Here is a 27798-nt window from a genome sequence, read left to right as displayed (position 1 = left end):
ACCAACACGACAGTTGTGAATTTACTTACATAAGTTTTAGATGAACGATCAATCTTTATTTATAAAGTTAATTTTTTAGAATTATTTTAATGATAACGTTAATATTAATACTTGACTAATCAAGTCTCGGAGTTTCGGGTGCTAGTCTTAACCAGTATATTTTTTATCAAGATTCTCTCGCAAAGGTCAAATGAAGCGATGATTTCAAAATCTAAGGTTATCTTTACAGTTCTGTTTATGTTTTCCTCATTTAAACTTCCTTCCACATATTATTTTCCATATATTCCAACTAACAAGTCTTCGGAAAAAAGCCGCACGCGCGCCCATACGCTGAAAATTACTCCAAAGAATAAAACTTTGCTAGAAATGTATTAAGTATGTAACCAGAAACGATGGTCAACGAGTAATAAAATAATCATCGATAAGGCAAAAAAAGTAAAGAACGTGGCCGTTTACGTTATTTTCTTCAAGGTACAATTGATGTTACTACTTTTACAGAAGGCCTTGAAGATTTTGGAAAGAAAACAGACGAGCTTGATTATTATAGCGCAGAAGATGATAAATATACTTCCAAAAAACGATTTCGCATCAGAGTACCAGTTGTTCGATCTAGAAGTGCTAGAGATCATGCACTAACGGTTGTACGTCGTCGCCCACTAGTTCCATATACTAGATCACGATCCTCTCAATCAAGTGAAAATATTTTTTCACCAACGCCTAGAAGAATTATAACACGAACAAGATTAAGAAATTCTGATTCAATCGATGTGGGAAATAGCTTAAGTAACGATATTTCTAACGATCTTTACACAAACACTAACAGGCATAAAGTGACTGTGACACGTAGAAGGAAAATTCAGCCTGCTACGATAATTCCTACGAGTCATCGAGAAAGAGTAACTCGTAAAAAATTAGTAACCGTTAGACCAGTTCCAGAGCCAGTATCGTCATTGGAAATTATAACTACTGGATTCTATACAATTCCCTCTATCGAAGACGATGAAGATTATTATGAAAACGATGATAGCAAAATACCAACGCCAAATTTATACACATTGCCATTTACAGAAAATAGTCCGATATCCATATCAACGACGGAAGCAAAAACATTAAATTCAGATACACCAAGCTCAACCAGTGATCCAATTATTATCACTGACAATTTTTTCTTCCCTCCAATTTTTGAAGAAACTACCACTAATGCTAATAAGAATGAATTAAACGAAGAAACGACTACGATAATGAGTGAATTTATAGACGAAACAACTGTTAATCAATTACAAATGGAAAATATAAGTCATGTTCCTATGAGAAACGACAATACAGAAAAAGAAATTGAAACAACAACTAACACAATGGATGAAATAGACACAACATTATCTTCTTTTCAAGATAATAATTTTACGACATCACAGGAAAATGAAGAAAATACTGAGAAACCTTTAATCGACAATGACATTGACAATATAAATCGAACGAATGAAATGACAAAAATCGAATTTAATTTGACAATAAATACAATACCAATAATTTCAAAAATGATCGAAGCAAATACAAATAATAGTGATGGTCGTTTAAACATTTTACCTATCACAGTGGATTTAAACAATATGGCTACCATAAGCCCTAATGTAACACTAGAGCTTGCAGTGCCATCTACTACAAATAATCTACTCGAACCTAAACAGGATTTACTAAATAGTGAAATACCATCGGTTATTCCTCTAAAAATAGTATCCTCGTTTAATAAAGAATTATCTGAAATAAAAATCAGACCAACTTCAACGTCAGATTTACAAATAACAACGTCACTGCCTCCCTTAACGCCAGAAGACATCGAAGCTGGTTTGACAGATGATCTTTATTTATCATTATCGCGTCCCGATTTTCCACAAATCATCCCTTCAAAAGTGGAATCGAATACCAACAATATATTAATATCAGAATTAAATAAAAATACTCCAGAGCTTCAAACGAGTGTTTACTATTCTGAAACAATAGTAGCATCTACGCGATTAAGAACCTATACGTATGTCGTAACTAAACTGAATGGACAAAATACTGAAGTTAAATCATCAACAACCGTAAGACCAAGAGTAACAAGCTTAACACTGACAGTTCCTGTGACGGTGACAGTAACACCGACAATGATTTCGTCACCAGTCGCATTTAATTCTTCTTGGGGTAAGTATCTCTGTAACCATAGTAATAAAACTTTCTGAACCCATTACAAAATATTTCAATTTCCGTAATTGGCTTTTGGTTTCTTTTATGTAAAATATTTATTAAAAATTTTTTTTTATAAAAGATTGTAAAAATGTCTCTTTTTGTATATCATGTAAATATTTAAATATTCTACTCATTACTTTATGTATATATCTTTGTTGCAAATATTTTTCTATATACAAATTCTATTTATTTATCGTAAAATATCTAAAACTATAAATATGATATTAGCTTCTATACAGCTAATTTATTTTGTAAAAAAATTTCAAATTTAATTTCTTTTTCAGATTTTAAAATTTAATAATTTATTAAATTTTAATGTACATATATATAGCAATTTTATTAGCAATTTATATTTATTAATTAAATTGTTGATATCATTAATGTTAAAAAAGACTTTAAAGTCAATACCATTTAAAAAAAGAAATTTCATTTCATTTATAATTATTTTTTAAAAGTCAAATAATTATTAATACATTGACTATTTATTTGAACTTCATACTTCACAGAATCATATCGAAAAGTAATTTTAAATTTAATTTAATATCACGACCAGTAAAATTATCTACACAAATACTGTTAAATGCTTATTATAATTTTGATTAATTTAAAATAAAATCTATAAAATAAAATAAGAAAAAATTTTTATATTAAATTATATGAATTAATTTATTTGGTACAAAAATCTTTTTATCGGAACATATAAGTTAAAATATGCCGTAGAAATTATAATTTACTAAATATCGGTATTACATACAGATTCAATTATTGTTAAATTTTGAAATTGTTAAATTGCTAGGAATTAATTGAAAACTTGGATAAAAAATTATAATTGTATATTTGTATTTTTAAATCGACGTAGAAGTTTCAAGAAACTACGAGCAAACAGAGGATGAAGGAAGAAGATTTAATCTTGCAACAAGAGTAATGTCAAATGGAGTCGAGGTTATTGTTGCTGGCACAACACCTGCATATAGGTGGGAAAATTCAAATCCACAACCTACTTTAACACTCTCTGAAGCAGTTGTTATGCTTTTACCGCAAGATAAATTAAACGAATTCGTCACAAAGATTTGCATGACAACCTTCACCTACCTCAATACTATCACTCGTGATGGAACTATGATTGTATCAACTGATCAGCAGGTATTTTAATTGCCATTAATCATCAAAAAAATTTTTATGACAACAATTTGTTAAATACTCAAGTATAAGACGTTTATAAATTTTTTAATTATATAGATAATAAACTGTGGCATATAACATCCGAATAAATGTTATAAGAAGTAATTTCAGTATTTTAAAATAATTGATTATTTCTAAATTGCCTTATAAATCAATCTATTTTTAGGTAATTGCTAATACTGCAACAGAAGAAAGACATAGAAAACCAGCTTCCGAAGCCGCGTCTGTCACACTAGAAGCATCACCAACATTGCAAACTGAAGTTTTTAAAACCACCTATACTTATTTGACTTTAAATACTGATCATCCAAATGAAAGAAATGCTTTAGGAAGTAGTGTGAAAGTAATTGCTAATACAGTTACTGCGCCACAATATTATCTTGATATGATTCTTGAACCATCCGAAGTTCAAAGTCCGGAAACAAATACTTATTTCAGTACACGAGTCCTCGAAAAAACATACGTTGAAGATGGTAAAACTAAAGTTGGAATGTCGAATGATGTATTTACTCAGGTAAATCAGTAATATTGAATGATTATTAATTTTGTGTGACTCAAAACAATTTTGGTTTTAGTTAATAATAACAGAAACTGCACAACCTCTGCGCTCTATAAATACTACACCGGCACCAGCAACATTAGAAGAAGATACTAATCTGACTACAGATATTGCTAAAACGTACTACATTACTTATACGTACTACAATACTTATTTAGAAAATGATAACACTGTAGTGAAAACAAACATTGCAACTTCATCGGATATTGTATATGAAAAAGCTCCTTTAATAAAAACAGTCACTAAATCGATACCAAGCAGTTCAACCCCAGAGCCCATTCAGATTTTTGCGACAAAAACATATTTAACTACATATACTTATTTTACAACGCTTTTGCAGGTAAAATATTTAAACTCAATACTTCCAAAATACCGCAAAAAAAAAAAAAATAAATAAAAATATAATAGTTCTTAAGATTATATAAATATTTCTAATTTTACCTAAAGGCAGGAGCAGATGGTGAAACTTCAACCGCAATTTCATCGCGATCGCGAATTGTTGAAAACGTGGTTACAGAATCTATTGCACCTAGTTTATTAGATGCGGGATACATGAATGCATTACTCACATCTTCCCATCATTCTGATTCATTGAAAAACGTAGTTACTGGGTCCACGATTATCTTTTTTGATGACGATGAACAAGTAACTCCGACCGCAACAAATGCATTCGATACAACTACAGCTACACCTATGGATAAAGTAGAAAAATATGAAAATTCATCAATACCTTCAATTATAGACTCCGTGGTATCTGAAACAAATGATGTTACTACACGGCCAATTGAATCAGATAATTCTTATAATGAGGCAAGTGAAAGATAAAACTATTTATTCGATATATTTATTCGGCGCTTTATTAGTTTTGACGTATAATTATATTTAAATGAAATTAATCATTAATTTTTAAATTAGGATGAAGCAGCGGAAGAATATACAGAGCCTCCTTTAAATAAAAAGCCCTCACAAGTAAGTAATTTGTTGAGTTTAGGCTCCTTGGGAATAAATAGTTTATCAGCTCTGGGTCCAGTCATCACAGCCATGGCTGGTTTACTGCAAGGAAAATCCTCTGCAACGCGCAGAAATGATACAGAGCTAGTAACAGAATCTCCAGTAACAACAACGCAAAGATCACCAATTTATATTCCTGTTGCTGAATTTGTTGATGGAGACATTGAAGCCGCTGAAAGTCAAAATATTGGTAAAAATTTGTTGTAATAATAAATAAATGTTTGATTGGATTACTCCTAATGTTGTATATCAATTTCTTTTCTTCAAGTGGAGTTAAATACTAGATTCAGTACAATATTATCTAATTCAAAGTTACATTATTTCTAATGAATTTTATAAAGCATCTATCAATTTTATTAAATAATAGTATAGATTCTTGAAATGATAATTTTTCAATTAAGAATTTTAATATTATTTTTAATTTTTATTAAAATATCTTAAAAATGTTTCCATTGATTAAATCATAATTATGTTTATTCAATAGCAAGATTAATTAATGTTTGTAAACACATTGGCTTAAACAGTTTTATTTATATAAGAATTACCAAATTAAACTAAATTAAATTACTAAATTTAATCAAACTCTGTTTTGAATAATAATAATTTTTACAATTTTATATATTTTTTTCTATTGTATTTAATCAATTATTTATATTGAATTCTTATATTTCTTATATATGAAATATTAATTTAGAATAAGATTTATTGATTTATCTTTAAAAATGCTAGTGATACAAATATATTAAATATTATTTTTAATATTTCCTTTTAGCACTTCAGTTAACAAATGGTAATCATGTTCCTGAACAAAGGCACAAAGTAACTTCCAATTTAGCAGATGGAATACCAATATCTCCTGGGGAAGTAATTACAGCAAATAGCGACGTTATTATTGGTAAACCAGGAAAAATGGGCCCTAGGCCACCTCAGACATTTTTAAATGATGAAAGTATAGGCATGAAACCTCCTCCAGTACCAGTGCCTAATATACCTGTGCATCCAGTTTTAGAAGTTATTGAAAAGGAACCGTCGAAAAATTCGATCAATATTCAAAATGGTCCGCAGCAATTAGAAATTCTACCTGCTCAACAAATTTACGAAGAGCATATTAAACTACCTGTTATTCTAAATCAATTTGCAGTATCAAAGAGACCACAAAATTTGCATAAAGTTTTCTTAAATCCACCTCCTAAAACAATTAGTTCCAAAAAAGATATTTTAGAAAACGATCCCTTATTATTGCCACCTGTTATATCTACAAATATAAATACTGATTTAAAAGTTGATAATCAAGAGAAGGGTAAACATCCATGGAATCCGAAGGATCACCTTCCTACTTCGAATATCCTAATTGATGAAAAGTATCGACCAAAATATCCCCTGCAAGAACATATAGATAGCGTTGATGATACAAGTAAAAAACAACACATCTCTGAACCTATTGTTCATCAAGTACCTCATGTAATTGATAGATCAACGGGGCAACCACTTTTAGTTAATATTCAACCTAGTCAAGTTGCAAATGTTGTTATTCCTCAGGGAGGAACACAAGCACTAATTTTTGGGGATACTAGTGAGCCACATATTACAGGACAATATTTCGATGATCCTTCGCCTTATCCCGAACCTGAAATTGGCCCTGGATTCGTTGGAATTAACAAGGTATATTTCTGATATTTGTAAATTAAAAAAAATTGAATACTTGCTGTAATATATATATATATATATATATATATATATATTATACTTTACTACAATATTAACATTATACTGAATAACAATTTTTTATTTTAGATTGAAAATTTTTCACAATACTCTAAAAATGCGAATCCTTTAGATTATATGACGCCACCATCACCGCCAGTTAATCTTAAACCATATCAAAATTCCGATACAAATACTCGGCTTCATGCCATTGCATTTGCACAAGCTTCTGATTTTAAAGAAGCTGGTATAAAATTAAGACCAGATAAAATACCATTCCGGCAATATGCAAATTTGAATTTATCCACTGGACAAAGTCCTGTTCATAGTGAAATACTTGTTCAACATGGTGTAGACAGTGGATATTTAAGGCCTCAAACTCGTCCCACAATTCCTACCCGAATTCATCAAAACATGCAAACTCCGCCAAAAAGGGAATTTACAAAACTTCATATTCCAGCGGAACAAATTCCACCCAGAAGAACTGAAATGCCACTATCAGTGGAAAATTCGTATTACGATTCAACACATATTTCCGGTTTAAAAACAAATTGGAAGAACGAAAAGAAACCATTACGAAATTCCCAAACAAGATGGCCAAGACCGACAAATAGACCCCGAATTCCAATTAGAATAACGGATCATTCTTATGGTAGACCGATGAGACCGTTAAGTCCGATTAGACAACCACAATTTGTTCATTCACATAAATCACCATCGAATACTTATTACCAAAATGAATTTAATAATAATAATCAACAATTATCAATGCCAACTTCTCTATCGATCGATTCAATTCAACAAATGCACGCATCTGAAGTTCAAGAACAGGTAGAATTGATTGAATTAAAATTTTTTTATAATTGTATTTATGAGTAGTAAGATTACAATTAATAATACATTCTCGTTTTCAGGCTAACTTTAAAAATAAAGCACCTCATTATTATTATAACAATTATGACAACATTAGTATGCAAGAGAAACAAAATTACTCTACACAAAATAATAATGATTACGTAATGGAAGATCATTTTTCGACTACAGAACTTAATGAAAATAATCCATTGTTGGATAATGAAAATGTTGATATTTCATTAGATATCGATAAGACAATTGATTCAGAAGTTGATGCATCGGAAAATGTAAAAGTAACCTCAAAACCTCAAAAAAATAAAAATGAAAATCTGTTTAATAGTTCACAATTTAATAATTATGAATCAACTACAAAGTTTGATGCTAATAAATATTTTATTAATAATATGAGCATTAACGATGATCAGATTGCAGTAACGACAAATCCATTACAAAATAGTAGCTATAACGTTAAAATAGGTGAAAGTGGAGATGGAGATATAATTATCGGGAGCGAAAAGAAACAAGATCAGTATTTATCTTATTCTGCTTTAAATAAAATTCAAAATACAAATGATCAACAACATGTATATATTAGTGATACGAGTGACGCGAAGCATAATCTTCCTCATTTGCACGATATAATAGACCTTAAACCTCCAGAAATAATTCCAGTATTTGAGCCAAACGGTCATAGTCGTCCATATACTAAGCTTCATATGTTTGCATCGGATTCTAAAAATAAACCGGAAATTATTACGGAAAATTCAGATTCAAATCATAATGTTTTTACAGGACATATGCGACCAGGTTTAGGGCAGGTACTTCACGTTCAAACGGAAAAAAATGAAATTGAAAATAATTTCGAAAATCATAGAAACGAATCACTTTTATATCCTTATCGTGGACGACCACGACCTGATTATGCAACACGTATACATCCGGATCATCCACAAATCATTACAAAATCCAAGCCAAAACTACCGGGACCGATAGTTATTTCTAGTGGCAATATTAAAAAACAAAGTATTAACTATAGAAGACCCGTACAATTTTCATTGCCAATTGACTCAACTGGCGAAGAAAATGAGAGCAAGACACAAACAGAACGGCCACCTAGTATAGATGCCGATACGAATAATCAAAAATCTAAGCAAGAATCACTTTCTTCCGCTTTTCAAACTACTTTTGCAAATGAAAATTTTAAAAATGACCAAAATAACGATAAAGATATCAAAGTAGACGCGTCGCGCGTAGAATTTCAACAAACAACTCCAAAGACAAAAGTATTCGAGGATATGATTCCGCCACCCATTTCTTCAATTGACAATAACATGGAAATTATAAAAAATCAAGTAATGGATGAAATATTAAAACCACCACCATCGCCTAATGTTGTTCTTGGACTTTCACCACCACCAGTTGATATAACAACAACAAACAGGCCCCTTGAGAACCCTAAGAAAACAACACCAGATGTATCGGGTTTGAAACCTCCCCCATTATACATTCCTTTAAAAGAATCTAGCGTAACGCCTCCTTTGCCAAGTGTGAGTATGGTTCCTCCTAATCCAAGGCCATCGGTAGTTCGACCATATTTAGCCGACATTCTTTCAGAAGTATTGAATATAAATATTATTAGAATTTACTCAATATAAAAGACAATAAACATTAAAACAATTGAAATATATTTATTTGTTTAGGATATGGTTTCATCTTCTCCGGATATCAAAACGACCAGAGCTCATGAAATAGCTACTGTTCTACCAGGAGTGGCAGTATCAGGCTCGATTCAAATTGCTACTGCTGTCGCAACGTCTCATATTCCGATGATACAAGATATTGAAGCGAAAATTCCAATCGTTCATGGTACTGTGGATTTACCAGTGGTCGTGGATGTTCCAGAATTTCTTAAGCCTATCGATATAAAGAAATCGGATCACGTTAGCGTTTATACAGTACGACCATTTGAAACTAGACAAAGGTAAATATTTAATACGAAAATGTTGATATCTTGGATTATCAAATATTTTTAATGTTTATACATAAATTTAATTATTTGTAGAGCTACTATTAAACCATCTGTTTCATTTGCAAGTCCAACATCAGTCAAACTATCTCAAATTATCAATGAGCAACAAAATTCTCCTAATCATAAGAAATTTGCCCCGACTAGACTGCTACCATCTCACACTTCGAACAAACAAAATAAACAGTCTGAATTTTCGATTACGTTAGAACCCAGTACTGATATTCATTTGCCATCGATTAGGGTAGAGCCTACCGTTTCATTATCTACCGATAAGATTAATAATAAGAAAACACACCAAAGAGCTACTGAAATAGAAATCACAACAAAGTCTTTTAATCGTAAAGCTTCAACGCAAGACATAATTAAAAGCAACATTCAAAGTACGCAAAATATAAAATCGGATTTAAAAATAAAAGAATCAGCATCCAAAATTATGGAAATCATTGGAACAGTAGTTCACGAATTTATTCAAAATTCTACGAATGAAAGAGTGGAGGAAATACCAGACGAGGTAATGTATTTTAACGATGAAATTTACTTCAATGGCATGAGATTCCATAAAAAAAAAAAAAAATGAATATTAATATATCAATGAAATAACTAATACATAAATATATAAACGTGCAGGTGACGCGGTTCGAGACGTTAACTGTTACAAGAACAGAGACCTCGGTTCTAGGTTCACCTCCTACAATACGCACTTTATTAGTTACGCACACTTTAGCCTCGACAAGAATTGAAACTATAACCGAAACTCTATTACGGCCAACAAGTGTATTTTCAACAATTACTTCGACGATACTTCAATCTGTTGCACATGTATCACCAGCTTATAAAAATGAAAACGATAACGAATCAATATTTGTCGTAATGAGTGATCAAAAACCTCCTGCCCCAGGAGCCGAGGAGGTAACCATAATATCGTAATATTTCGTAATATAGCAATCGCATCATTTATAATTTTTACGCTTCATAGAATTTTTAGCGCACCAAGAAATAATGTAATTCCACATTTCCAATTTTTATGAAATAAAAATCCTTTCACTGATTAGGTTAAAATATTTTTAATTGCAATACAATTTGCAAAGATAAATGCGAATTATATTTTTAATTTAGGCTTCGATTATAATTTAAATAATAAAAAACACTAGCGTATTTTATTAGTATTTTATTATAATAAATAACTCTAGCGTATATTATTTATATTATTCAATAAACCAATACGTTAATTTATTAATGTGATTGTAAAATTAATTAAATTATATGTTTTTGAATGGATATATATGAAAATAGTCCAAATAAGCTGCGAATGCATTGTTATGATATTATTGTAAACATTAGTAAAAACGTTATACAAATTATTATAGAACGGGACGCGTAACATTTGTTGCCATACATGAAACTATTTGAGATATTACTTTAAATTGATTAAAGTATAATATATAATTTTATAATTTTAATACCTGATTCTTTTGTGTATCATGGGCAGCTAAACGTCGATTAAAATACTCGTTTTATCGATAAGCCCATATATAATTAATAATACGAAGTATAAAAACCGTACATCTACATATAGGTCGTTATTAGAATTAGATTAGAAGTGACTCCCTTCATAAATCTTGTTCAATGTGTATTATTAATTCAATTGTATCACGTTATATATAAAGGTTGAAGCGGAATATGGCGAAGAAGACATTTCACGAGACGAGCAGGACATAAGTACCAATGAAATTCATCGTGTACTATCGGGTGGTATATTAGGGGCGCCTTCGATTCCAATTAGACCTCCAAAGATACATTGCGTACCAGAATGCAAAGCTTCGAAATCCGAAATGTGTGCTGAATCGACCGGTGAAATGCGATGTGTTTGTAGACGTGGCTTTGCACGAATGTTCCCCGATCGTCCTTGCAAACGTAAGCGTACACTATTTATATTATTCAGTTATAATATTAGGCAATTTCATTCCCTATGCTCATTGTAATATGTGTTTTAGCAACGTATACTTATACCGTTGGTGTGGGCTTGGATAGATTTGGACGAGAACATTTCGTTTATGATGCAGTCATGAATGATACAAATTCCGTTGCTTTTAGGCGCTATGCACATCCCATCAAAGAAGCGCTTGATCGCACATTAATGCAAAGTGATCTTAGAGACATTTATCGAGGTTTAAATATAGCTAAATTTACGCCAAATCCAACAAGAGTTATATTTAACGTTCAACTCAGTTCAAATACAGATGAGACGAGGTTAAAGGAAGTTATTCGTAAATATTTAGTTCTGAGTAACTATAGTTTAGGCGGCACCGATGTGTATGCTGCGAAAGATCTTGGACTAGTACGTTGAACGTTCATTTCACCATCTTTAATTTGCCCAAAATCGTTATTAACATTTTTATAAAATTCATAAACAAATATAATTGACAGGTTGACGCAAATGATTTTGATGAATGTACTACGGAAAATGGTGGACCTTATCATGATTGTTCTCCAAACGCTGCTTGCTTCAATCATAAGGGATCCTATCAATGCTCGTGTAAAGAAGGATGGGCGGATTTATCCGAGAATTCTGCCTATCCTGGAAGGATTTGTTCTCAGGCCCCATTGGGATGTGCTGCATGTAACAATAAAGGTCACTGTGTAATTACATCCCATGGACAAGAAGTTTGCGAATGCTTCCCCTGGCATAGCGGCCAAAAATGTCAAGTCAATTTAAAAGGTTAACTTACCAACGCGTTCTTTAATAATTATTTCATAATAAACGAATTATGTAAAAAATCTGTTTAAAATTGTGTATTAATTATAGTTTTGCTCATTGCACTCGTAACGACTGGAGCAATTCTTCTGGGTCTGTTGGCGGTTTGCATGGGAATGGCTTGCTTCCGAAATCCAAATCGAAGGCATATATCCATCGATCGACGAGCAATGATTTCTGGAACGGGAGGTGATACAAGTAGCGAGGGTAGTGTCACAGAGCTCGCTATCCCTCACCACGTACCTCATGTATTACCACCACCTCCTCAAATGATGGCACCAGCGCCGCCAATAAAAAAGTCGGTTAAAAAAATTACAGGAAAACCACGTCGTGCGCCCAGAAAACCAACATCTATTATTACGCAAGGTTTAACATCTATAAATTTATATATCAATTATTATAATTTTTTTTACTATATATATTACATGAAATATTACGAAATAAAATAAAATTACAATAATACATTATTTTATCAAAGTATCTCGACTTTCTGAAAAAAAAGACTGAATTATTTTTTCATAATCTTCTAAATTTATTGTTTTCATAGAAAGTGCATATTTTCTCTAAGAGTTTTTTAATTTTAATTTAAATTTTTTTTTATAATTCTAACAACAATCGATCATCGATCGTATTAAATGAATAATACCGACATTTATAGATCAATAATACCTTTGACATTATTACTTATTTAAAAGAAAATACGTGATAAAATCTGATCTGTATAAAAAGGAGAAGAAAACGTTTAATCATCGAATAATATTATTATTCATATTTTTAGTGTTGACTAATAATAGCTGCCCATCCAATGAACAGTGTGATAGATCATTAACAGTGATGATCCCCCGAGCAAAATATCGCTCGGCACCTCAATGTACCACACAAAATTATAAGCCCATGAGTACATTTGCCGTCGATGAGCACAAATTAATAGATTATCTCGATGGTGGCGCTCATCCAGGGAATCGAAAACCTAGTCTCATCAGTAATTCCGATTACAAAGAGTCAGAAAACAGGATTTCAAAACAACATCCTCATTTTACGCCTCCATCGGGAGCACTCGTGAGTGCTGGGTTTCAAGTAAGTCCCAAGTGTTTTAAAGTCAATATTCGTTTATACTTAATTTTGAATATACTTATGGAAACAAATAGGTGTCCGCAACGGTGACGAGAACAATAGACGCAGAATCAACACTCGCTCGGTCCTGTGGTGAGACAACGGTCGAACCATCAACTAAAGTTATCCGAAATTCAGACTTTTCTCAGGAAACCGACTCAACCTTGGTACGCTCGTGCACTGAAGCAACGATACAGCCTTCGACAAAACAGTTGCTGCGATTAGACCTTAATGAGGCTGGCTCAACATTGGCTAGATCATGTGGTGAGACTACCATTCAAGCATCCACAAAGATCGCCGATCGTAAAGACTGTAACAGAGACGCCAGGGATAGTGCAAGTGAAGGCCATACTATGGCCGAGAGAGATCTTGGCAGCACCTTACGACTTCCTGCCCAGCACGCACCTCTTTATAATCAAGACAGGGTACATACATTTGTACATATGTATTTGATTTATTATACGATTTACTTACCTGATTTATCTTTATCTTTTTATTCGGGATAACGCTTTGTAAACTTGAAGTTTTACTGTACCATAAAACACGTGTTGTGCGCTTTTATGGTTAATGAAGGCTCCGCGCATTTACTCATCAATTTATTACTTTTGTACTGTAAGATTGCATTATGTCGTTGTATAAGAAAAATAAGTTTCACCTTGACCTATCAAATGTTCATTCTCAGCTATGTTTACTTTATTTCATTGAAATTTGCTTGTAAACAAATTATGAGAAAATTAATTTTAAAGATATTAAATTAATTTCTTTAAAGCTACATTGCAATTAATGCCCGAAAAATCTTTTAATTTCAGACAAGCAGTGACAGGGAGTCAAATTTCGATTCTTTGTAAAGAGAGACAAATATATATGAGCTGCGATTAGCTTCGTTATTTGTTGTCAACTGTCGGAAGATTTTCGAGAATCTCTCGAAATTTGGTATCTCAGGTGCTGCTAATCGAGGAAATGTCTGCACATGCGATGTGATTTTCATCTGAATTGATTCATCTGTTCGACTGTAATATGTGAATAGCGGAATACTTGATCATCGTGCCACATGTGTGGAAAATTCGCACGATTTTGCCTTTCGCGCGGGAAAGGAAGAGCTGTAAGTTTTGCGTCATTTAACGTGCCAAAATGTAGCCAATGAAAAAACTTTCCAAGACTATTTCTTTCTCTTATTGTCAATTTATGTTCGACTTTATGCGTATGTCAATTTCTAAATCTACAGAAATTAGAAAAATTAACTATTTATTCGATACGAAGGAAAAACGAAAAACGCAATGCGACAATATCCCGGTAAGCGAGAGAGATCTACTACTTCATTAACGAAATCGTGATTATCTTTGAAAGTATATTATTATTATTATTATTATTATTATTATTATTATTATTATTATTATTATTATTATTTTGTATTATTATTTTGTATTATTATTATTGTTGTTGTTTGTTTGTTTGTTAAGTCTATGTCCAGGAGGGTCGTGTGCCATGTTACCCGGTTCCGTCGCGAGTTCATTCGATAATAATTTAACATTAACGTATTTTTGTGCTTCATTATTAAACGTATTTATTTAGAAAAGTTTTTTCTTTTATCTACAGAATTAAATTGAAGAGTGTTGATTACGATTATTTATAACGGGGCCGCGCAACGTCGCCAACATTGAGACTCGAAGGGTAAACGAAAAATAATGCGAAGACACGCTTAACGTATAAACCGAGTTTAACTCCTAAAATGTATTATAAATCATAATGATTGCAATAAGCGGGCATGATATCCGAGGACTGGTATTATTAACAGGAGCATTATTATATACATATATTTATATATTATATATATATATGTGTGTAAAATATACTACTTATAACGGGAGTCATAATCAAGCTATATTCAATAACTGATTTATCGACGATAGAATCTGCGAGAACAATAAAGAGAAAAATGGAATCATCGTTTTGTAGTAATCGACACACCTGCAACGAATGACATAATAATAAAATGTATTCAACGATTAATTCATGAAACATGACTACTTCTTATATGTAAACCTCTTAATGTAAAACCTCCATGATGCGTCAATGCTTTATACATAATATTTTACTCTATGTACATATTGCCACCTCCGAAACCTCTTTAACGTACTGTGTAATAATAGAATATTTTTGTATACATGTATTTCCGATATAGTGCCTGTGTACTTATGTACTTATAATAATATAATTGTTAATAACAAACATTTGTCTTTTAATTCCTATTTTATATCCAAGTTTTTATGTTTTTTATTTATATCTAAGTTTAAATCAATTTTAACAGTCGTATTTATTTACATTGTTATCAAATGATTATTATCAATCATAAAAACTATTTTTATTATCGTACTTGATTTTTATTGTAACGAAGCGATGAATTTTCGCATAATCTACTAGACCGGTTGAATATTACAAAATAAGCATTAGAATTTTTTGAAAACAAGAGTGAAGTACCGTAACACGAGGGGAAAGGGAGAACATGTAGGAAAATGCAAAATGTAGGAAAGTAGGGAAAAAAGCAGAATGATCAACAAGAAATTAAAAAAAATGTTTTTTTTTTATGAAAGATTTCCAATGATTTGTGTCTCCAATTCCTTAATGAATAACTTACATGTTTTCGTTCTTTAGTGAAAGATGTGATTCAATTGGATATTGCATCGCTAATCGAGTTATTTACTCGTACAAATTTAAATTGTTATTAAATAGCAAATATGACCGACGATTGAGAAGAAAAAGAGATTAATGGCAAAGATACGTCAAATACATCATGACCTTCAGGGTAATCTGTCGTATCCGCTCAATTTCTCCGTTAATTAACGAGGGTAGTGGCGGGAAGGACATTCATAGAGGGTCAGAGGAGAAAGAATAGGTTTGTCTCGCGAGAAAGTCCACTTTCATTAAGTTGCCCCGTTTAATGGCGAAATGAACAGTAGGGTACCGATGGCGATAAATGTTTATATAGAGACATATTAGTCGATGTGGCCGATATGAGGCTGCAACGGAACCGTGGAAGTCGTAATTGGTAGAATTTAATGTAACTTTGAAGAGATAAATTTTTTTTTAGAGTAATTTTAGCGAATCTTATATTGTATTATTTGTATTATTAAAAATAACCGAATATTCAAATTAAATATTAATACTACAATTCAGTAGCTAATAAATAATACAATATTTTAGAAACAGTAGTGAATTTTTTCAAGAAATAATCTTATTAAATATTATTTAAAGTTTATTTTGAAAAAGAAATCTAAACATAAAATACTAAATATTGCGATACGAATAATAATCGCATTTTCATTGGCAACGGGTATGAAAATAATGTTACTGTCTTAAAGTTTATAAAATATTTTTCAAATTTTCTATTTATTTATGCAATAATAAAAATGCAATAAAATATCAAATACTTTTTCAAATATTTGTGTTTGTTCTGGATGTGAGCACATTCCAAGAACATTAATTTTCCGAAATTTGTGATCGTTCTAGCTTGCGAAATCGTAAACAGTGATTCCGAAATTTCTCGATCATTTTAAAGCCTTTGCTTGCGAACGTCCTGTAGTCCTGTAATGTTGATCTAGTTTCCTATACCAACGTCGTTTGAATTTTACAAAATTTGTAGAGCCTTGTTTTCCTAGAATTCTCGAAAGTTCTAAAGCTTTAGTCTCTGATGTCATTCAAGATTTTCGGCATGGCAACATCTATTTATTGTTGCCAGCTAAGTAATTTGCCGTGCACATATTTCAAGGACGCACACAACAAGCCGAACTCTCTTAGTAAAGACACCATGGCACGGACCACGGTCTGCCTTAGCAGGGCCACCATGTAATAGTCGATATATCTCAACAGAGCCGCCCTGGAACGACTAAGCCTTCAGTTTCTTTTATTCGTATTCAACAGGCTTGTAGGCTCACTGTAAATTTCTAAATTTGTAAATCCATCAGTTATCAGTTATTACTCTACACGCCTTATACCAGTCAGTCAGTTTTACTAAATATACGTACATAATTCAGCCAGACTCTGCAACAATAAGCTAGTAAGCCAACAATGAATCCAATACATTTAACAACTATTTAAGCGCGATAGCCTCGTACGGCACTGATGGTACGATTGCACCAGCCGCATAGGCTCAATGCGATCGTAAAGCTCCCGCGAACGGCTGAAGGTGTACGAAAGGACACGAGCTACAAAAGAACATTCTTGCTTGAGTCAACTAAGAAGAGACGCGCTATACTGCCAGGGGCCACCATATTCACTACTGTTCTCCGGATGAGGCGACGCGCCTAACTGCAAGACTACTGTCTTCTAATGCTGATCTCCGGACGAGGCGATACGTCTTCTGTAAGACGTCATTAGAATCGGAGCTGTACTCCGAATTGAGAAGACAATGCCCACCGTATCTCGACAAGTGCTACACACAGGATATTGCCAAAATACACTGAGGTATTGAATTATTATATATTGTCATCAAGATGAGACTCATACCTAAAGTACCATACGTGGCACTATGCAAGGAGTGTCACAGATTTACGCCCTTGCACTTCTCAGTGTAGTAATTTCCACCAAGTGCACTACAACAAGAGGACCTGGAGATTTACAACCTCCAACGTCTACTTGCTGTGCACACTAATTCCACGTAAAAAATCATAAAGGAACGGTAAAGTCTCAACGATTCTCACCACCAACATAGAATCATAATTGTATGTTTATAATTAAAAACTCAATAAATAGCCCGAATTGAAGCATTAACCTCTCACTTATTCACACTCTTCCACCTGTAAAATGGTGGATATGGTCTAATCCAACCATCTTGGTCTGTCGACGACTAGATGACTGGAATTCCAAACAGTGTTTATATTTTTGGATTCAATTTTATTAAATTCAATGAATCGATTGTATTTATCAATTTACGCACAAGCATAAACTGTTTATTATGATAATATACTTTATGCCATTATAAATGTTAATCAAATCAATTAAGAAAGGTGGTTTCAAATACGTACCGTTTCAATTTGTCAAAAGAAATAAACTCACATTACAATCTTCTTCTGGGTTTCCGCGACGAAATACACTTCTTGGATCGAACTCTTTTTGAATTACATCACGTGCGTCTTAATTGATCTTCTCGTGAAAGCTCGAGATTTGACACGAAATTAAGGTTCAAAGTTACTTTCAAGACCCTTACCGAGAAAAGATTCATTTATTAGAAGCTGCAGGAGCTCTTTCCATCTACGTATGCATTTTCTTTCTTTTTCGTATCGCTTAACTGGCACATAGAAAGCTTGATCACATCAAATGAAGCATGCAAAGTTCTCTCTATTAAATTGCTTGCCTCTTGCTGGCCAAACGTCGTATCCTCACTTTTTGGTTAAACGTGCACTTTCTTTTTTTGCCCAATTATAAATCGGGTCAATATATCAATTATGTGATTGGCTATATGCATCGAGGCATTTTTATTACGAGGCAACAATGTAACGCATAAACCAGCGAAGATAACAATATTAATTAAGTTAATTTACAACTATTGTATATTTTAAATTAAAATATAACATAATTAAATATACCTTTACCAAATAGTCTAACTAATGGTAACAATAGTAATTTTTACAAATCAATAATAATAATAATAATAATAATAATAATAAGAAGAAGAAGAAGAAGAAGAAGAAGAAATTTTATAAATAATTAAGGACAAGTAATAATTAAATAATTTTGACTTACCAATATTCACTGTTTAAATGTGTCGTAATGTTCCATTAAAATAGAAAAACTTAAAATTTTACAGTACATAATTACCACGCAAATTACTATAAATTATGTAGTCTTAAATAGATAATATTTGATTATTCTGTATTAAATGTATAGTTAAGTATATTTAAATTTTGCGAATATTCATAATCTAGCGAAGAAAAAAATTACCTTTGAATAATATTATCCTTAATTCTTTAATTGTTATTAACGATTAACTTCATTTTATAACGTTTTATCGAAGAGAATGCAGAACTTATGAATATACAACGAACAAATTTAATTGGATACACCAACAGAGCCAAATTTGATGAAAAACAAAATTTATTAGAAATAATAATGTTCCTTTGACATATGGACTTTATAAAATTAACAATGTAATAAGTATCATTGACATTTTCAAATACTGGATAAGAGTAATTAGGAATAAAATTTATTTCTTTATTTATTTTTCTTTAAAATGAAGAATTTCAAGAATTGAATTCTAAGAAAGCAATATTATAATAAATAACAAAATATAAAAAAACAAGAATAAATTGGAATCAATTTCAATGAGCGCGAAGTAGTTAGGACATCATTTAAAAAAAAACAAAAGCAAAAATTTTGAAAAGTATATTATTTATACAAATAAACTTTTATAAATGTGGTGAACACAATATGAGTTATATTTTGTATTTTCTTAATGGAAAGTAGAATAAAAAATATTTTTGAAAGATGCGATTAGAAGCGTATATATAGTCCGTTTAATTTATGTATGCCATTTTGTATTCATGAAATTCAAAAGTTAATTGACTTTGCATTGACATCGTCAATGTACGTCGTGAATATTTCGCTTAAGATTTCATAAACAAACAATAGCACCTTGATTAGTGTCATTACAAATCATTACAAATAAACAAACTATTTAATCTTTTCAATTTTAAGACTTTATTTATTTTATTTTTACACTCAAATCTTCATCGTATTTATGCTATGAAATATTTATGCTATAAAAAATTTATATAATAAAAAAGAAAAGTTGATGACTCTCATTTAAAATTACATGTAATAATTAATTTATTAATATTAAAAAAATTACATTCTGTATTAAGATATTCTTAATTAGATAAAATCAAAATATTTTAAACAATAGTAAATACATTTATTTTCTCTTACTTCATAATACGTTTCCGAGAACCTTCTCCATCCAACAAATGGGAACTTGTGATTTATAACAATAAAAAACACAGATGTATTTTTAATTTAGCAATTGTTTTACGGTTTTTAATTTAATTAATTATTTAATCATTTAATAAATATTTTAATCTCAACTTTCAAAGATAAAATATCTATGTGTACATTACTACATTCACATTACTACATCAAATTAATATGACAAACAATAAAATCAGTTGGTTACTTGAAAATTCGAATACTTTCAGTATTCGAGAATACGTGTCGACATCTATTGTATTTAAGTAGAAGATATATTTTATTTTTGTAATGGCTCGGTAAGTCAGAATAACTTGGAATGCATAAATGATTTTGTATTAAAAATTTAACGACACAACTCTGCAATTGGTAATTGTGCTACTATTGTTGCTAATAATTAATTTGTAAACAATACGCGCCATTATCGTTGACAAGATTATTTTACTAATAGAAAGCCATCGTGGTATTAATGGTATTAACTCATACGGCATCCGTAACGTGGCTCTCGAAGTTCCTAGAGTTCACTATTATTTGTGAATCTAATTTACCGGAAGTTGGAAATGTCTCGACCTGTATTCATGTTACTTGTGTTCAACAGATAGCAGGAGTTTTCGATTACCAAGCACCTTCGGATTATGCTTATAAAAAGAAAAACAAAAAGAAAAACACAAGAAATACGAACAAAAAAATATAATATAAAATTCGTTTGAATGAATAAATAACAAAACTTTTTATTATTTTTCTTTAAGATGAATCGAATTTTTTATGTTTCTAAATGCGCCTAAAATTTTATTGTGTTTATTTTGTTTATTATATATTTGCTAAAAAAATTTTATATATTTGTATTTTCTAATAACGACACAGGATAATGTTTATATCTTCATGATACTTTTAATGATTACGATCAATTAAAAAAATATATCGATATGAAAGATGGAGTTTCCACAACAAAAATATACCGAACGAACAAGAAATTATTTTAATTATATTCTTCTTAATAATTGAAATTATACTTAAGTCGTAATCCTGCAAGTAGTTAATTGATATAATTTGGTCATCTTATTGAGTGATAAGATATTAATTATTCTTACATTAAATAAATAAATATTTTATTAATATGTTAATTTTAATAAACTTTGCGATAAACTTTATAATTTATAATAGAATGACACTTTCGTAAATTTATAATACAAGTAAATTACTAATAATGAGTCAATTAAAACTAAAAGCAACAAAAATGACCGAATTTTCATTACATTAATTGCCATCTTTCCATCGTCTCTGCTTATTTATACAATTAAATAAATAAATCCAATATCTTTATTTACAAAATCTGATTAAAAATTATTTAAGAAGTTAAATAGACATATCGAAGGTTTAATTTTGTGACTATCGATTATAAAACCATCTTATTCTTATTATAAAATCTTCTTCTAACTTCTCTACGTCTACAATTTCAGTCTCCTTATATGGTTATTTCAACAGTGAATACTCATTTGCGATAAATAGAATTAATTCCCTTGGAACTTTAGCTTTAAATTATAAATCATATAAATATCATTATCATTTTTGTCTTCGACTACAATAATTATCTAAGCAAGTCAAATGCAAATTAGAGTAGCGTAATTTGAATCGAATAAGATTAAAAAACTATAATAAGTGCGACGTGAGATATTCATTCATAAGGTGTCGTCAAGTTTTAAGTTAGTATAATATTGTTGATAACGAATAATGATTGTGCTCAAAGGAAATTATTCCATTATTATTAATGTTCACTTGTAATCATCTATCAAGCTCCGCGTGATTATCATTTCCATTTAATTGAGATAACTCAAAGTTGTCTAGAAATGTCTAGGGTTAATTTAAATGGTCAGTTGAAAAAATGGGTATATGAAGCGCGTAGCAGCGCAGCGTCCGGAGAAATGAGAAAAACTGTCACTCGAACGGTGGCTAAGTCTGGTGCTCAACCATAGCTCTGCGTTCGTCCAATCCCCAAATAGTTTCATTTGCTCGAGGACCGTTTGAATTTGGCAAATGTTGGGCCAGCATTAATCCCTGTAATTGGAGTGTAAAAATTCTTTGTGCGATAGATCGCCGCCTGTCCTCTTCCACGCTCGACGATGGTCGGACTCTTGTCCCCCACCCCTTTCCCACCCGCCATACCCCTCACAGATAGCCCGCCCCCATCACACACTCTTTGGTACTTCCCGTCGCCACCATCGTAGAGCGGCGTCGAATCTTTGGTTGCACCTCCGCACAACAGCAGGTGGATATAGAAAGTGCAGCCCGCGAGAGAGAGATGATCGGAGTGTGCTTGTGTGTGTGAGCGCGCGCGCGCGCACGCGTGCGTGCGCCAGGGCCACAAGGGCGAGCGGTGGGGCCCCTTCCCAGACGCGGTCGACCAGGCGAGATAGAAACGCAATAGACTGAGAGAAGAGAGGCGCGAGGCCCCGCCTCCGAGGAGCTGCCACGTCGGGAAGTCGGGTCGGCCGCGGAGGGCGAGAGGGGCGGGAGGAGGCAAGCTCCAGCTCAGGGAGGAGAGGAAAAGGCAAGGGCCCCGAGTCCCGAGAGCCGAGAGCCGGCCGTGAAATTAAAACATGACGAGAGGGCCCCGAGATTGAGACGCTCGCCTCGTGCGCGAGCCGAGGTCCGAACGGGCCGCCGATATCAGCGGAGAAGCCGCCGTTAAGTTGGAGCCCATTGCGCCGTTGTGCTAAGTCCCCGCTCAGGAACAATTATCATACTTCGTTCGGCACCTTCTTTTTATCTCAACGCGAAACTCGCGCCTTTCCTTCGTTCATCCCTGCTCGGGGAAAAAGTCGCCAATTAGGCCATCTGTTAAAGGACTAAGTCACGCCTACGAATTGGTGGTCGGAGACATAAATTTACCAAGTATTTTAATCTGATTATCCTCGATCGTTATTTTCGTGGCTCAGCATTTAGCCATCGGCGAAGCCTGCAATCTATTTTATTTAATTGTTCCTCTCGCTTTTCCGGTTTTTCCATAAAAATCGCAATAATAAGCACGCACGGAATAATTACACGATAAATCGTAATCATCGTAGTTTCATTTGTTAAAATAAAATATTCACATAAGTGATTTTTAAAAATTGAGCCCTATAAAAAAAATGGTTATGTTGTAACTAAATTCAATAAAATTGCTCTTAAAGAGTATGTTAGTAGATATGCTAGAAGTATTCGCACGAAAGTTTAAAATACGGTTGTGTGATTAAAGATTTTCAATTTAAAAATTTTTTTTTATGTATTTTAGATGATTAATTTCATACGGTCATTAATTTTATATAAGTTTCTCTAAGATTCAAGCATTAATAATTTCATATCAATCGTACAATTAAAAACATTCGACTCATTTATACAAAAATAATCATTATTGTGAAAGTTATTGTAATCATGGGAATTTGAATTAATCAAATAATAAGAAAGCTTCTATTATAATGTTATATGATAATAATGTTAGATTATAAAATTCACATTCTTAATACCATTTGTATAAGAATATAATCATGCTGATATAAGAATTCTAAATCTAAATATGATTCTATATTTTTCTGGAATAGTTAAATGATGTAACGGAATTTTAAAGTTCAGAGAAATTTCTTAAATATTTGATTACATAATGCAAGGAGTCTTCAAATTGCGAATTTTGTTCAATTCTTGGGCAAAGAATGAATTTTAATTTAAAAATCTATATTGAAATAAAATATCAACAATATCATTGTATTATATCAATATAATTATAATTTTTTAATTCAATTTGCCCGTATTGTGAAGCAAAAGCAATTGCTGCTAAATAAATGTTAAATAAATTCACAGTTGATGATAAATAGAAAAAAATAATTGCAGAAATAGAAAAATGATACATTAAGTCCGAAATTTAATTAAAGGAATAATAATTTAGTGTTTAGACAGACTAAAAGAAGAAGAATATTGGTATATAAATATTTCCGTTAATTACATAGAAATGAAGGAAAGAAGGGTATCGATATAATCGTCCGTAAAGTAAATATGTTGTAATTCAGAGGAAATACGTAAAGAAAGAACGTGCGACGAGGAAAGAGGTAGAGAGGGGGGGTGGTGGTGTTGTGAGTGTGAAGGATGCGGGGATGAAAGAGAACAGCGGAGACATGGGGACAGTGAGAGAGAGAGAGAGAGAGAGAGAGAGAGAGAGAGACAGTGTGAGTTGGATGAAGAGGGGGAGAGGTCAAGTCGTAAAGAAAAAAGGAGGAATTTTACGGAATAATCTTGCGAGTCGGGAGAAAAAAGGATCATATAACACCGGCTAATCGCTCGTTTCGCTCTGTCCTTATCTAATAACAAATGTGCCGCTTTCGTCGAGCGGTCCCGTGCGAATTCTGCCGAAGCTGTATAATAATAATCGGCAGCCGCGGCGCGCGGCCGGTATGAATTTCACAAGCGAGAGAAGCCGGTCGCCGGTCGCCGGTCGCCGGTCGCCGCGACGCGGTGGCTTGTTTGCTCGTTCACCGTCGGCCCTGCCGACGACGAAGCACCAATCGGAGAAAACCAGCTGATTTATTGCGCCGCCGACGCCAACGACGCAGCCGCCCTCAGAAAAGGTTAGCTAGCGCTTGCTCGCTCGTTAGAAAAGGTCGATGGGTTCGCTCCTCTCAAACGACTCGGCTCTCTTGTGCGTCTTGCGCATTTCACTGGAATTTTGAGCCTTGAGTTGCATTTTTCAACGAGACCCCTGCCGTTTTCTCTCTTACACTATAGATTTCATCTCTCCACCACCTCCACCTACTCCACCTACTCCCCCCACCCGCCCCTCCGACAATTCCAATGCCCCTCCCTCTATCATCCATACCAGCTCCAACCCCAATAACTCCCACTCAACTACCGCAAGCTCTTCGCATGTGCATTCTACTTGTTGACGGTTATCTGGTGTCTTCTATTAAAAGTCCTACTTACCTTCATGAGCCATTGGAAATAAATGTATTTCGCTTTAATAATATTGCGCAATGCACTTAGGCCGAACGACGAAACAATGATAAATGTTGAATGTTACATGCACTTACTGTGAAATGTTCATTCGCTATGCTGTCCTTCTTTTTATTGCCTCCCTTTCTTTTCTCTAGTGCTCGAGCTGCAAATAGTAAAGTTATTAAAGCATCGTACCGATCCCTGTGCGAAGCGTCAAACTAAATGTTTAATGATGCAGTGTGGCTTCTGCGGTTAATCCTCGAAATGATTGCGTGGGTGTTTCGAGAAGTGTGTCCTGGAACAAAGATACGAACCCATTCAAGCTCCTGCGTGCGGTCCGTATATGCTTCCACATATAATTTCGGAGGAAGGATCCAACGGAGCATTTTGAAAACAGGAAAGGTTACTCGTTGCGTAAAGCTCTTTGATTGATTATGCAACGCTTATGCATCTTATTCGAAATGCTGACTACGTGACTTTAACGAAAAAAAAAACAAAATTAATAATAGCTATAATAATAACAACAATAGCAACAACAATAATAATAAAAAAAACAACAACAACAACAACATGGAAAGTAGATGAAGATTTAGGAGATTAGAAATGAAAAGCTGAATGGTATTATATATACATCTTTTATAATAATTTACATAAAAAAATATGAAAGTTATTGGACTTTGAAATCTCGCTCTCATTTACTTGCCACGAATTATTCAACTTTTACGGTAATTGGGAGAGGAATTACCGTTTTACGGTAATTGTGAGAGGATTCGAAGATTGAACATTTACAAATATTGACAAGCTAATGTTAACTTTACGAATCCCATTAATTATACACCTAAAATCCATGTTTAAATCTTTGTCATAATCAGCTCATAAACGAAAAAATATAGATAGTGCTACATTTATATTTTCTACATTTTTATTGTATTTATAATGGACTATCGTAAGTAATATCTACTCAAATAATTAGCGATGATAATGCTCGTAAATATTGCTTTTCTCATCTAAATCAATTCCAAAGCACCAAAGCACTATAACTTGAAATCTCATGCTTTTATATAATCCTACGATTATGGACTGTAAAAGTATAAACGTCACCGTCGTTATCAGTTCTTCGACTAAAGTTATAAAAATTATGAATTACCTTCTACGATTGAATCCTAGGTACAAATAATTATTGAAATATCCTTCTTTACAAATACTTATAAAAGCTAATGTAATACATTAGTATTTGTTGTTTACATACTAGTATGTTTAATTTAATAGAGTTTAAAGTTAAATTTAATAGAAAAAAAATAAATAATGTAATTTACCCATTTTAAGATGTAAATTACAAATTTACGCACTGAGTGTGAATTATTGTAAATTCTACATACACGTAGCTTCGGTTAAATTAACATATTATAAAACGAGTTTCCTGATAATTCAAGGCACAATTTTTTATGTGTATGAATATTTGTGGTTGTTTCTGTCAAGTACGTGCATTTAAAATACACCTGTATTTCGCGAATCAATAAATTATTACCATAGACATTTTACTATGGTTTTTAATATGCTCATGGAATATTTATCATAATGAAATAAAGCTATTTCATAATTTTAGAGACTGTAAAAGTTTTAAGATACGTTAGTTAAATTGAACATGTACGCGTACGTATAAAGACTCGTTTAAACAAAATGTATACCAATTACACGACTCGCGACAGATAAGATCGTCACAATTATTCGTCTAGGCAATATTAAGAAATATAATATTTTCACGCTTTTAATTACAAATTTACCATCCTTAAAGCCAACTCTAATGTTTATTTAAAATTGTGCATAACGAGTATTAAATGTACGAATACTTTTAAGATAATATACTATATATGGGATAAAATATTGAGAGGAGAAGAAAATAAATCAAGATATATCTATAAACTTACTTGACACACATATACACATGACACGCGCACAGATTGAGGTTAGCGCATTAGTCGTAAGGAATTTATAGTCCCAAGAGATTTTAACACTTTTTCTCCAAAAAACTTGTAAAGTAACAAGAATAAGGTATAAATTTAAGAATAAGCAGGAAAGATATTAACGATCTTCAAAAAGTTGAATTTTTCTCTCACACGTGTACACATGTATATATTGAAAGCGATCCTTATCTCTCGAATCGTAAAATTATAACCGTAAAGAGAGAAGGCGAAGAAGATGTGAAGAATACCGACGAAACTAAGAGGCAAGAGAGACGTGGATAGGTAAAGTCAATTTGAATATCATCGATTGCCTATTCGACCTCATGCAGGCTCCCGGCTCCCAGTAATTTTAAGAAGACAGTTAAAGTGTACTTTGATATAAAATAGTAGACATTGTGCATGAAAAAAAGGCCATAAGGTACGTAGAACAAGCTTAATAAAAGCGTAACGCTTGTGTCGTATAGCGACTGATGGAACAATT

At 32.4% G+C, this 27798-nt stretch overlaps 1 protein-coding gene across 1 annotated transcript; it reads left to right on the top strand.

Moving 5' to 3' along the window:
- Nucleotides 1-3039: 3039 nt before the first annotated feature.
- On the top strand, nucleotides 3040-14767 carry LOC105364606 (uncharacterized). Its single transcript, XM_011502585.1, has 18 exons — nucleotides 3040-3372; nucleotides 3578-3925; nucleotides 3987-4310; nucleotides 4418-4780; nucleotides 4886-5171; nucleotides 5754-6643; nucleotides 6776-7516; nucleotides 7600-9156; nucleotides 9241-9521; nucleotides 9603-10080; nucleotides 10197-10478; nucleotides 11237-11483; nucleotides 11564-11907; nucleotides 11997-12288; nucleotides 12376-12690; nucleotides 13103-13401; nucleotides 13473-13862; nucleotides 14247-14767. The coding sequence occupies exons 1-18, from the start codon at nucleotides 3154-3156 to the stop codon at nucleotides 14283-14285; spliced, it is 7695 nt and encodes a 2564-aa protein (XP_011500887.1). The 5' UTR covers nucleotides 3040-3153; the 3' UTR covers nucleotides 14286-14767.
- The last annotated feature ends 13031 nt before the right edge of the window (nucleotides 14768-27798 follow it).

This window comes from Ceratosolen solmsi, unplaced genomic scaffold (genome assembly GCF_000503995.2).
Source record: "Ceratosolen solmsi marchali unplaced genomic scaffold, CerSol_1.0 scaffold39, whole genome shotgun sequence".
Taxonomy (NCBI): domain Eukaryota; kingdom Metazoa; phylum Arthropoda; class Insecta; order Hymenoptera; family Agaonidae; genus Ceratosolen; species Ceratosolen solmsi.
Note: the sequence above shows the minus strand (reverse complement) of the source record. Positions and strands in the feature narration are given on the sequence as shown.